Source organism: Vigna radiata, chromosome 4 (genome assembly GCF_000741045.1).
Source record: "Vigna radiata var. radiata cultivar VC1973A chromosome 4, Vradiata_ver6, whole genome shotgun sequence".
NCBI lineage: Eukaryota > Viridiplantae > Streptophyta > Magnoliopsida > Fabales > Fabaceae > Vigna > Vigna radiata.
Window position 1 is genome coordinate 13,442,445 of NC_028354.1, and position 11,357 is coordinate 13,453,801.

The following is an 11,357-nucleotide window of genomic DNA, read 5'->3' on the forward strand; positions in this document are numbered from 1 at the left end:
TATTGTGTCTAGGTTACTCTAATTATCATGATTATATTGTGTCTAGGTTACTCTAATTATCATGATTATATTGTGTCTAGGTTACTCTAATTATCATGTACTCTTGTATCAATATATTATTATAAATAGAAGATTATGAGAGGGATCAATCAAGCCCTCTAGAATTATTTTACAGTTTAATTCTCAAGTGAACCTTTATAAAAGGTCTTTTCTTCCTTTTAACTATGATAATATGGTTCGAACCTGTGCTTTAAACAATATCAGAGGCTGATTGCTGATTTGTACGAAAAGTTACACGTTACTCCTAGTTGGGAGAACTTGACTCCCCAAGGTCATTTTTGTGTCCCTATGGGTGATATTTTCTATTTTTTTGCATGGATGACTCATGTTGATCATCATTGATGGTGTCAAGTGCATCAAAACACAATTTACCCCACTCAATTATGGAGGAAAAAGCCCATATATGTTTTTTAACCAAGATAGGTGAAGTCTATGACCATTTTTGCCCAAGAAAAGTAACACGTGACTTGCCAATTGAAAGAACTTGACTCCCCAAGGTCATTTTTTATGTCTTTTTGGATGATTTGGGGTGTTTTTACGTGATTTATTCAATTTTTTTAGATGGATGGTTAATTTTATTTATTGATATTGCGAAAAACCTCTTTTCTCACCGAATAAAGCCCAAACCTTGGAGAAAAGGAGACATCTTTTCTAATTGATGGAAAGCGCGAGAGAGGTAGAGAGGCAAAATGCTACAACGCTATGTTGGGGGAGGTCACTTTCATTGTACTAATGGATGAGAAAACAAGAGTAAATCGCGAGACAGACACAAGCCAAAAATGCAAAAACAAAATGAAACGAGAGATGAAGAATACAACCACCATAGAAGAGAGATTTCGGTGGACTTCACAGTGGTCAGTGAGAACGACGGGAACCAAGAGACAACAGTGAGAGAGAGACTTGAGATAGGAAGAGATTTTAAGTTGTTGAGAGGAAGAAGATGAATTCCTTTTCAAAATGATATTTCAGAACCCACAAAACAAAATTTGTTACCAGAACATCTTCTGCATAAGATTTCATTTCTAAAATTTTTATTTGAAATGATTCAATCAAATGCCGCCACTTGGCGGCGTTGTTAAAAGGTTGACAAAAATGAGTTGTTAAAAAACATTTTCCTTGAGTTTAATACCAATAACAACGGGTGTAACACACTCTACAATCACAAGGTCCTGTTCCTGCGCTTAGCAGCGGGCTACGATCCGCATTATTCATGTTGCCATTCTAAAATACTCTCTGAAAAGAATCTCTCAATCATAAATCAGTGCCCGAGTATCTTCAGAGTCACTGTTCAAAATCATTATATCCAAAGCATAACAAATATTATAGACTGTCTCTTTTCGAACGAAGCTTGAAGAAACATACTTTGTTTTTTGGATCGTTAAACTCAAAGAATGACGTGAACTTTTTGTGGTGCAGTCCCTCTATATGAAGTATTCTTTCCTTCAACACTATCTTTAATTATTTTAGCTTATATTTTAATTATTTAAAGCATCTAAACTATTTGAGATTGTTCTAACCACATCTCATCCACAACATTTTGTCGATGTTTTCACAAATTTACCCTTCTCTTCAAATTCCTCCTACTGTTTGGTGAACTGTTTCTCAAGTTCTCTTTTGTTGCTTTTCATAGCATGTGTCTGTGTAGCTAGATTTTTGTAGTTGTCAGTAGCAGGGCGTAACAGAAACGTGTTGGACGTCGACGAGGTTTTCTGGGGACTGAATAGATTCCTACATCGAACTTTTCTCTGGTCTCAATTATTTCAAAGGTTAAACTCCATTTTGTTATTGATATTAATTAGAAATAATAAAATTTTATGTAATGCTTCTAAAGATTGTTATATCATTTGTTAATGGAACTCCATATATAACATAACGTCACATCCTAGAGTTCAAACTTTTTACTGTGTTGNATTTGAATCAAATAATCTCGTATTTACAATTTAAGTTTTTTTATTTGTTGAGAAAGTTTGATTGAACATGTATTAGCTTATTTTATATTATGTTTTATATATTCACCAAACAATTTTTTATATCTAGTAATGACTGATTATTCATTATTGATGGTACTCCTTGTAAGCTTGAACTTTTATAGCTTATCAAATAACTAAACTTTTCCTAATTGCTCAGTGAAAACTATATATAGTTGGTTCATGCGTGATGTACCATCTACCATAAGTTGTCTACTCATGCACATTTCATTTTGTTGACATCATTAGCATAATTTCGAATACCATATTTGGTATTGCAATTATTATTTTCTACTTTTTTTTTCATTCTTGTCTTTGACTCGAGAGGTGGGTGTGAGTGTATAGATAGAAAGGTAAAAAAGGAATATTGGAAGTAGGAAAAATTGGGTGACGTTGTTTATATTTGTTTGTTTGTAGTAAAATGTCAATTCGAACAAACAAAATGAAAGCTATAGGTGTGTTGATGAAACAATTGACGACATCAAGGAGGAAATTCCAAGAAAGGGGAAAAGAGGAATCATTTGATGGGAAGTTGGAGAAGTTGCGGTTGGTTCTGAACAATATAAAGGATGTGTTTGTGGAAGTGAAGAAGAATGAAGAAAAATTGCTTGACACATTAGCAGAGGTGTATGACCATCTTCACAGGTTAGACCGCAGGAAGTTGCATCAAGACATGCATAGCATTTGCGAGAGAATCAGAGATTCTGCTCGCAATTTGCTCCCAACGCTTGTTTTTGATGAGTCATATAAGGAGGAGGATAACAGGGGTGACAAAATATCTCCCTCATCACAAGAGTTGGTGCATCTCCATCAGAAGAAGAGTTGGACTGCGGAAGATTTTAACCTGCAAGATGATCGATTAAAAGCTTGCTTGTTACGTCTCCTAATTTTTCCTGAGAATGCTGTCATAAGGAAAAGAAATGCAATTAATTTGTGGTTTGAAGAGGGTTTGATTGAAAATACAGAGGAGAAAACAGCAGACGAATTGGGTGAAGATGTGGTTGATGATCTTTTGAAATTTAAGGTGATTGTACGCTATGGTAGTACAAAAGACCCCATTGTCAATAAATTTCAAGTTCTTCCTCATGTCCGTAGTCAGTTGAAGTTATATTTAGATGGAGATTCAGAGTATATTAGACCATCGCGTTTATTGCTTGATAGAAAAAAGGTTACAGTAGGTGGAGTTGATACAAAAAATGTAACTTTGCGTAATATTTATAATATTGGTGCAAGTTATCTGAATTTTGAACCACAATGGGTTACCGATTCAATCAAGAATTTAGAGNTGCTTCAACTAGGGCGTTGGCAAGATTCACCTTTGCATCACATTGAAGTTGTGAGTCAAGAATTCTTAAGAGAGTTGAGAACTCTGAAGGAGTTGAAATATCTGAGTCTTCGTGGGATATCGAACATATTCGAGCTTCCATCTTCCATTACTGAACTTGAGAGTCTAGTAATTCTTGATCTGAAAGCATGTCATAATTTGGAAAGACTACCGGATGATATTTCATCAATGAAAAGTCTGACACATCTGATTATGTCTGAGTGTTGCTTACTGGAAGTCATGCCAAAGGGGATTGAGAAGCTCACTAATCTGCAAGTCCTCAAAGGATTTTTAATAAGTACTTCTGAAAAGACTCCTTGCAGAATATGGGATCTTGCTGAGAATTTGACAGAACTAAAGCGACTCAGCATACGTATAGGAAGTGAGGCCGTGATCAGGGATGAAGAGTTTAAAAGTTTGAAAAATTTTAAAAAACTAAAGCATCTCAAAATTTCTTGGAGTGGGTCTTACCCAAGGTATGCTAAAATTCCTATCATTTTGCCACTATATTTGAAAAAGTTGCATCTTGAATGTTTTCCAGGAAAGAGTTTGAAAGAAGTTTTTACATCTGTTCAAGTTTCCTTTATAATACCACCTGCGATAAGTGAGCTAAATATAACTGGAGGAAAAGTGGAAAGTATACATGAGAGTATTTTAGGTCGGAACATGGTGGAAATACTGCGTCTAAAGTACCTTAAACAATTAAATATCAACATAGATGATTTGAAAACATTCTTTCCTTTGCTGAAATATGTAGAAATTAAGCAAATCTCAAACCATTCATATATTGTGCGTGAATTTGAATAGGATGCTGGCTGAGAAAGAGACTGGATGTAATAAAATGTTATGTATACTTATTTTGTTCTCTCAATAATTGTTATTTATATAATGTTATTCCCAAATGTCTACCCTATGCTATATATAACTAGAGTGAGCAAAAGTTCAAAAAATAAGCAATCAATAAATATCTATCTATCACTCTATTTATATATAGATATATATATATATAATGCGTTTACATATATCATTTTTTGAAAAAACATAATTTTAACTACACAGTAAGTTTTGATAAAAAAAATATGGTCTATGGACAATACATTCTTAATTATATTTTATTATATATAGAGAAAGAGAGTTCATGTTTATGCATTATATTTTAAAAAATGAAAAATTAAAATTATTCTAAGAAAATATTTTCAGCATAATGTTATAAGTCAAATATGGATATTTATATAACAATCTTTTACATTATGTAATTTTTCGTATATTTCATTTTATATGAAAATGAAATGAAATAGCATAGTAGAATTAAATTAATTAAAAAAACAAGTTAAATAATTAAAATTTAATTAAATTGGATGACACATAATAGTAATTAGCAACGTTTGGTAAACAATGTCAAAATTCAAATATAAAATGAAAATAATTGAGTAAAATAAATCATTTTACCTCATTATTAGAAAGAAAAAATATATATAAAAATTAGGATACAGCTTTAAATGATTGAAAAAAAAAACTAGGTGGTTTTATTTTTCGTGACACAGCTTTAATGTTAAAAATTACTGCTTTTGATTTAATTCATATTAGAGGTCAATCATTTTAAATTATTCAATAAAAAAATTAGAACATACATCACTTAAATGCTTATAACATATGCAACTAATACAATAAAATTACATCATGATACTCATTTTTCAAACCTCTTACATATTGGAAGTATATAATCAAATACGTACATATTACATTTAAAATAGATACAAACATAAATATAAAAAAGTAACGCCACGTTAATTTGCAAATTTCATTGCTCATTTCTCAATTTTCTTTGAATGTCTTTAACTGAAACTTTATATTTGATGGCTGAGAATGTAACACTTATCTTTTCACATTTCTATATTTAAAAAATATCACTACTTTATTAAAACAAATAAATAAAATAAGCAATGTCTTATCTTACAAATTTATTGATAAATTGATAAAATTAACCATGAAATTAAATTACAAAAGTTTCTTATTACTTTTTTATTTTGTCCAATTTTGATTCTTCGTTACTTTGCATCTTCATTTGAATAATCTTATGTTGACATGTAATAATATACGCTACACGATCGTAGCAGTAAAAATAAAAAAATAGAAAAGTATTTAATAATTTTAAAACAATTCTAATCTTAAATTAAAATATCTGATAAAAATATAAAATTTAGTAAAAATATTAATATAATATTTATATAAAAATAAAATTGATCTTAATTTTTAGAGAAACTAAATTTTTCTCTTTTAAAATTAAAGTTAAAATTAAATTAAATGATAATAATAAAAAATTAAATTGAATATAAAACATTAATCATACATATATTACTTTATATGTGACATGATGGTAGTTTAACATTTAAATATATTTTTGAAATTTTAAAAAAATTAAAAATCACGAACTTGTGATATTAATAAAAATAATCAAATTACACAATATTGGTGAAATTTAATATTATATTAAACAAAAAAAGATATTATAACTAAAATGAATAAACTCAACTAAAATAGATATTAGTATTTAATACTAAGAAGTACTTAAATTCAAACAAACATTGTATTCGGATAAAATGTTTAAGCAGAACATTGACATGAAATAATAAATAAAAAAAAGGAAAAAATAAATAATAAATAATATATATCATTTCTGTGATGCTTATGTTGGTACTGATAAAGTATATTGAATATATGAAATATTGTGTCAGCAGCTGATGAGGATGAATACCTTATCATTGACGTGTAAAATTTATATAAGTGGAATAAGACTTGAACAACGTCCTATATATTAATTTATACATCCATCCATGCATTGGAAAAGAATACCTTGCTAATAATTTATACATTTAATTCATTTAAAGTCTAAATACAGTTTCCTAACTAGGCCAGAATCAAAACTACACCAGAAAATTTGTAGACTTCACGTTCCAAGGTTCAAAACTGATTTTTAACACCTAAACCTCATTGCACCAAGGCCAATAAAACCAAAAACAGCCACTGAAACTCAATACCAATGCAAGTTCTCCTTTAACAAAATTTCTAGAGACTTAACACCATTACTACATAGAAATTGCATTGTTTAGACAATAACTATGACTCATTTTCCGACACAACCACACAACCATCAGATTTTGAATGGAGTCAATTATTGAAGGAAACGGAACACTTACATTAACTTGAACCGGTGACTGAAAGACAACTTCATTTGGGGACTGACCAAAGGAGTCAACTTGAACTGCTGAACAACAACTACATCTAGGGATTGAATAGGTGCTGGAGTGCATGGGTTTTGGCCTGTCGAAGGTAGTTTTAGTCTGTATGTTCCTACAAATAAATGAATGTCAAAAAATGATAACAACGTGAACAAAGAAGGATTAAACATTCAAAAAAGAAAACTTACTTTCTTTGAGGGACAAATAGAGAGGGATAGGATTGGACTTCAGGAGCTACACTTTGAGGTGTCGGTGGATAATTAACTATATGACCCCATGTATAAGAGACACTTTGTCATGTATGATGTTGTGTCTCCTTCTTCTTAACTATCAGTCTCTTCATCTTCATGTGTTCTACAAACAATTACATGAATAATACTTAAACGACCTATATAAGATATAATAATGACAAGAAAATAAACAACATAACAACATATACAATAACTAACAATTAAAATTAAACCTTGTTAATGGTATATTTCTTTCGTCTGGAAATAATATTTTAAAGTTTTGTTGTTGAAATTGTTCACATTCATGAAACTGTCAACATCATCTTTACCTATGTTGTACAAGTCTCGAGGCTTTATATGTATAGATGCACCAACTTTTACCAAACTCATCATGTACATAATATACCATTTGTGCTTCTGATGCCTGAATGTATGGTTTATCATCATCATTATCATCGGTATGAATCAAGCTTCCAAAACATACACTTATAAATCCCAACTCATCATTTAACTGTTTTTTTATTAAGAAAACCAATTCTTTTCTAATTTTTAATCGTTTTAATTCTCAATTCTATTTGATTTTTGTAAATAATAACATTTTGAGTTATAGTAGTATAATTTTACCACCAATTTTCATTCTTTTGCATAAATTTGTGTCAGCCAAGAAGCTTTTTGTCTCAAGTCAAACAAGTTTACAATCCAGAGAACCATCAAGAAGCAATTAAGAATCTTAATTCAGAGAAATGCAATGAAGAATCTTACTTTATAATGATTACAAACCATAGCCTCATATTCTGGAACAGTAAAGATTAATGATTCTTTGTCTATTTCTAATGTCCTATATCTTCCACAATTTAATTTCAATCTTATATTTGTTTCCAAGCTTAACACAACCCATAATTGTCAACTAATATTTCTTGACAATCAATGTTTTATACAAGATAGACACACCAAGAGGATGATAGGTATAGTTGATGCTCAAGATGGGTTGTATACACTCAAGACCTCTTTTAGCTCCATCAAACCACAATTTGTAATAAGGAAGCCATTGATATTTGGCTTTACAGATTAGGCCACTCCTCCCATGAGAGATTACATGTAATGCAATAGTTATATCCTATGATTAATTTTGATCACTCTTTTATTTGTACTCCTTGTCATATGGCTAAACAAAGAAAACCTACTTTTTCTCATAGTACTTCTCAAGCTTCTTCTATTTTTTTGTATTACATGTTGACATTTGGGGGCCCTTGTGTTGCTACTCCCATTCATGGTCATAAATATTTCTTAACCATTGTTGATGATTTTTCTAGATATGTATGGGTGTTTCCTTTAATCTCAAAAGCTGAAACCCAGTCACATTTACAATCTTTCATTACTTATGCTGAAAGACAGTTTAAAACTAAGGTCCTAAGATTAGATATCACAATGGAACTGAGTTTATTATGGCCAAATTTTATAAAAATACTGGAATTGTTCATCAAACAACTTGGGTGGAAACCCCCCAGCAAAATGGCTTAGTTGAGAGAAAACACCAGCACTTATTAAATGTTACTTGCTCCCTCCTTTTTCAAGCAATCTTACCAAACATTTTCTAGTCTTATGCTCTTATTCATGCCTCTACCCTCATCAATTGCCTTCCTACTCCTCTCCTAAATAATCATTCTCCACACCAACAATTATACAGTTCTCCTTTTGATATTACCACTCTTAAAGTTTTTGGCTGCCTTTGCTTTGTCAACACCTTGTCAAACAATAGACATAAACTTTATCCAAGAGCCTTACCTGCTATTTTCCTTGGCTATAAATCACACAAAAAAGGCTTCATCACCTTCAACCTCAAAACCAAGGCCATTGAGATTTCTAGAAATGTTGTCTTCCATGAAAGTTGTTTTCCTTACCACAATGAATCATAAACCACTCCTAATTCCTACCTTATCACTCACCCACCTTTGCTCTATATTGACCAATGTATACCTACACCTCATACAGATACTTCACAACCTTCTCCACCCAGTTCACCTTCCACCCTACCTACTCCTAACATTAAAAGATCCACCCGACAGAAAACAGACCTTCAAGACTGTCTCAAACATCCTCTTGCTTCCACCATTTCATATAAGAAACTTGCAGCACCTTACTACCGATTTATTATGCAAATCTCTATTAACATTGAGCCTAGATCTTATTTTGAGGCATCCAAGTATCCACCCTAGGTTAGAGCCATGGATGATGAGCTTGCTGCATTGGCCAGAAATGACACTTGGAAAATCACAGATTTACTTGCTAACAAAACTGTTGTAGGCTGCAAATGGGTTTTCAAAATCAAATACAAGGATGATGGAAGTATTGAAAGGTATAAAGCTAGATTTGTAGTCAAGGGCTACACTCAAATTGAAGGTCAAGACTATTTAGATACCTTTTCTCCCGTGGTTAAAATCACAACAGTTAGACTGGTTATAGCTCTTGGCAGCGCATAATTGGCATCTTAAGCAACTAGATGTTAATAATGTTTTTTCTTCATGGCGCATTAAGTGAAGAAGTTTATATGATACCTCCTCCAGGGCTCAACTGTATCAAACCAAATCAAGTATGCAAGTTACAAAAATCACTTTATGGTCTTAAACAAGCAGGCAGATAGTGGTATGCTCGCTTATCTGATTTCCTCTTATCTAATGGCTTCCTCCAATCTGCATCCGATCATTCCTTGTTCATAAAACATTCTGATTCCAATGTCATTATTTTAGTGATTTATGTTAATGATATATTACTCACAGGAAATGATCTAACAGAAATCACTCATATTACTCACCTTCTTGATGCAACATTTAAGATTAAAGACCTTGGCAATCTTAAATTCTTTCTTGGTCTTGAAGTGGATAGAAACAAAGAAGGTATTTTTATTTCCTAGAGACAATATACTCTTAACATTCTCAAAGATGAAGGTTACTTAAACTTTAAGTCTGTTTCCACTCCTTTTGACTATCGTTTAAAGCTCAACACATATTCTGGTCAACCACTAAATGATGCAGCTTCATCTTGTTATAGAAGATTGATTGGTAGATTATTATATCTCACCAACACTAGAACAGATATTTCATTTGTAGTACAACAACTAAGTCTCTCAAATCCCAGCACAGATCATCAACAAGCAGCTTCCAGGATTCTTAGATACCTTAAAGGTGCCCTTGGAAAAAGGATTTCTTTCCTAACAATAACATCATACAGCTGAAAGACTTTAACGATTCTGATTGGGCAGGCTGCATTGATACCAGACGAAGTATCACTGGTTACTATATATATCTTGGCTCTTCACTTATTTCATGGAAATCGAAGAAACAAGCCATTGTATCCAAAAGTTCCTCAGAAGCTCAATACAAAGCTCTTGCCACAACTACTTGCGAAATTCAATGGTTAACTTTTCTTCTACACCCAGTTAGCTTATATCTACACCAAAGGGCTTTATCCAGCTTTCAAATTTCTGGTTTCCAAGCTGGGAATGATTGACATTCATTCTCTAGCTTAAGGGGGCATCTTAAATAATGAGAATCATCATTCAAACCAAGTGTTGAGATTGCAATATAAAGAGGAAAAAAAGGGAGGCAAAAAAAGTTTGTATATTATCTCAATTCTGCATAATGCAAATGCAAATATTTATACATCAAGATTAGAACAGAATTAGTTATAACTCTATCTAATCTATCAGCAATATATAGAGAATAATAACAAACAAAAATAATGACAAACAAGATCTTAAAACCTAACAAGACATTATTAAATCTTAACATATATTAAATCCTAACAATATATTAAATCCTAACAATATTTTAGAACCACAAAACAAAATTCCTTCCCAAAACACCCTCTGTATAAGATTTCGTTTCTAAAAATTTTATTTAAAATGAATTAATCAAATACCGCCAAAAGTTGACGAATTGTTAAAAAAATATTTTCCTTGAGTTTAATGCCAATAACAACCGGTGTAACACACTCTACAATCACAAGCTCCTGTTCCTGCGCTTAGCAGCGGGCTCCGATCCGCATTACCTTATTTATGTTAGCCATTCTTAAAAAACTCTCTAAAAAGAATCTCTCAATCATAAATCAGTGTCCGAGTATCTTCAGAGTCACTTTTCAAAATCTTTATATCCAAAGCATGACAAATATTATAGACGGTCTCTTTTAAGAAAAGAACGAAACTTGAAGAAAGATACTTTGTTTTTTGGATAATTAAACTCAAAGAATGACGTAAACTTTTTGTGGTGCAGTCCCTCCATATGAAGTATACTTTCCTTCTAAACTATCTTTAATTATTTTAGCTTATATTTCAATTATTTAAACCATCTAAACTATTTGAGATTCTTCTAACCACATCTCATCCACAACATTTTGTAGATGTTTTCACAAATTTTTATGCCAACATTGGACCCTTCTCTTCAAATTCCTCCTACTGTTTGGTGAAATGTACCTCAAGTTCTCTTTTGTTGCTTTTCATAGCATACATACATATATATATATATATATATATATATATATA

The 11,357-nt window shown here is 31.4% G+C and overlaps 1 protein-coding gene across 1 annotated transcript; it reads left to right on the plus strand.

Annotated features, from left to right (window-relative positions):
- The first annotated feature begins 1,590 nt into the window (after positions 1-1,590).
- LOC106758390 (disease resistance RPP13-like protein 4) lies at positions 1,591-4,158 on the plus strand. The gene is made up of 2 exons (XM_014641318.2): positions 1,591-1,826; positions 2,445-4,158. The coding sequence occupies exon 2, from the start codon at positions 2,449-2,451 to the stop codon at positions 4,156-4,158; it is 1,710 nt and encodes a 569-aa protein (XP_014496804.1). The 5' UTR covers positions 1,591-1,826; positions 2,445-2,448.
- The last annotated feature ends 7,199 nt before the right edge of the window (positions 4,159-11,357 follow it).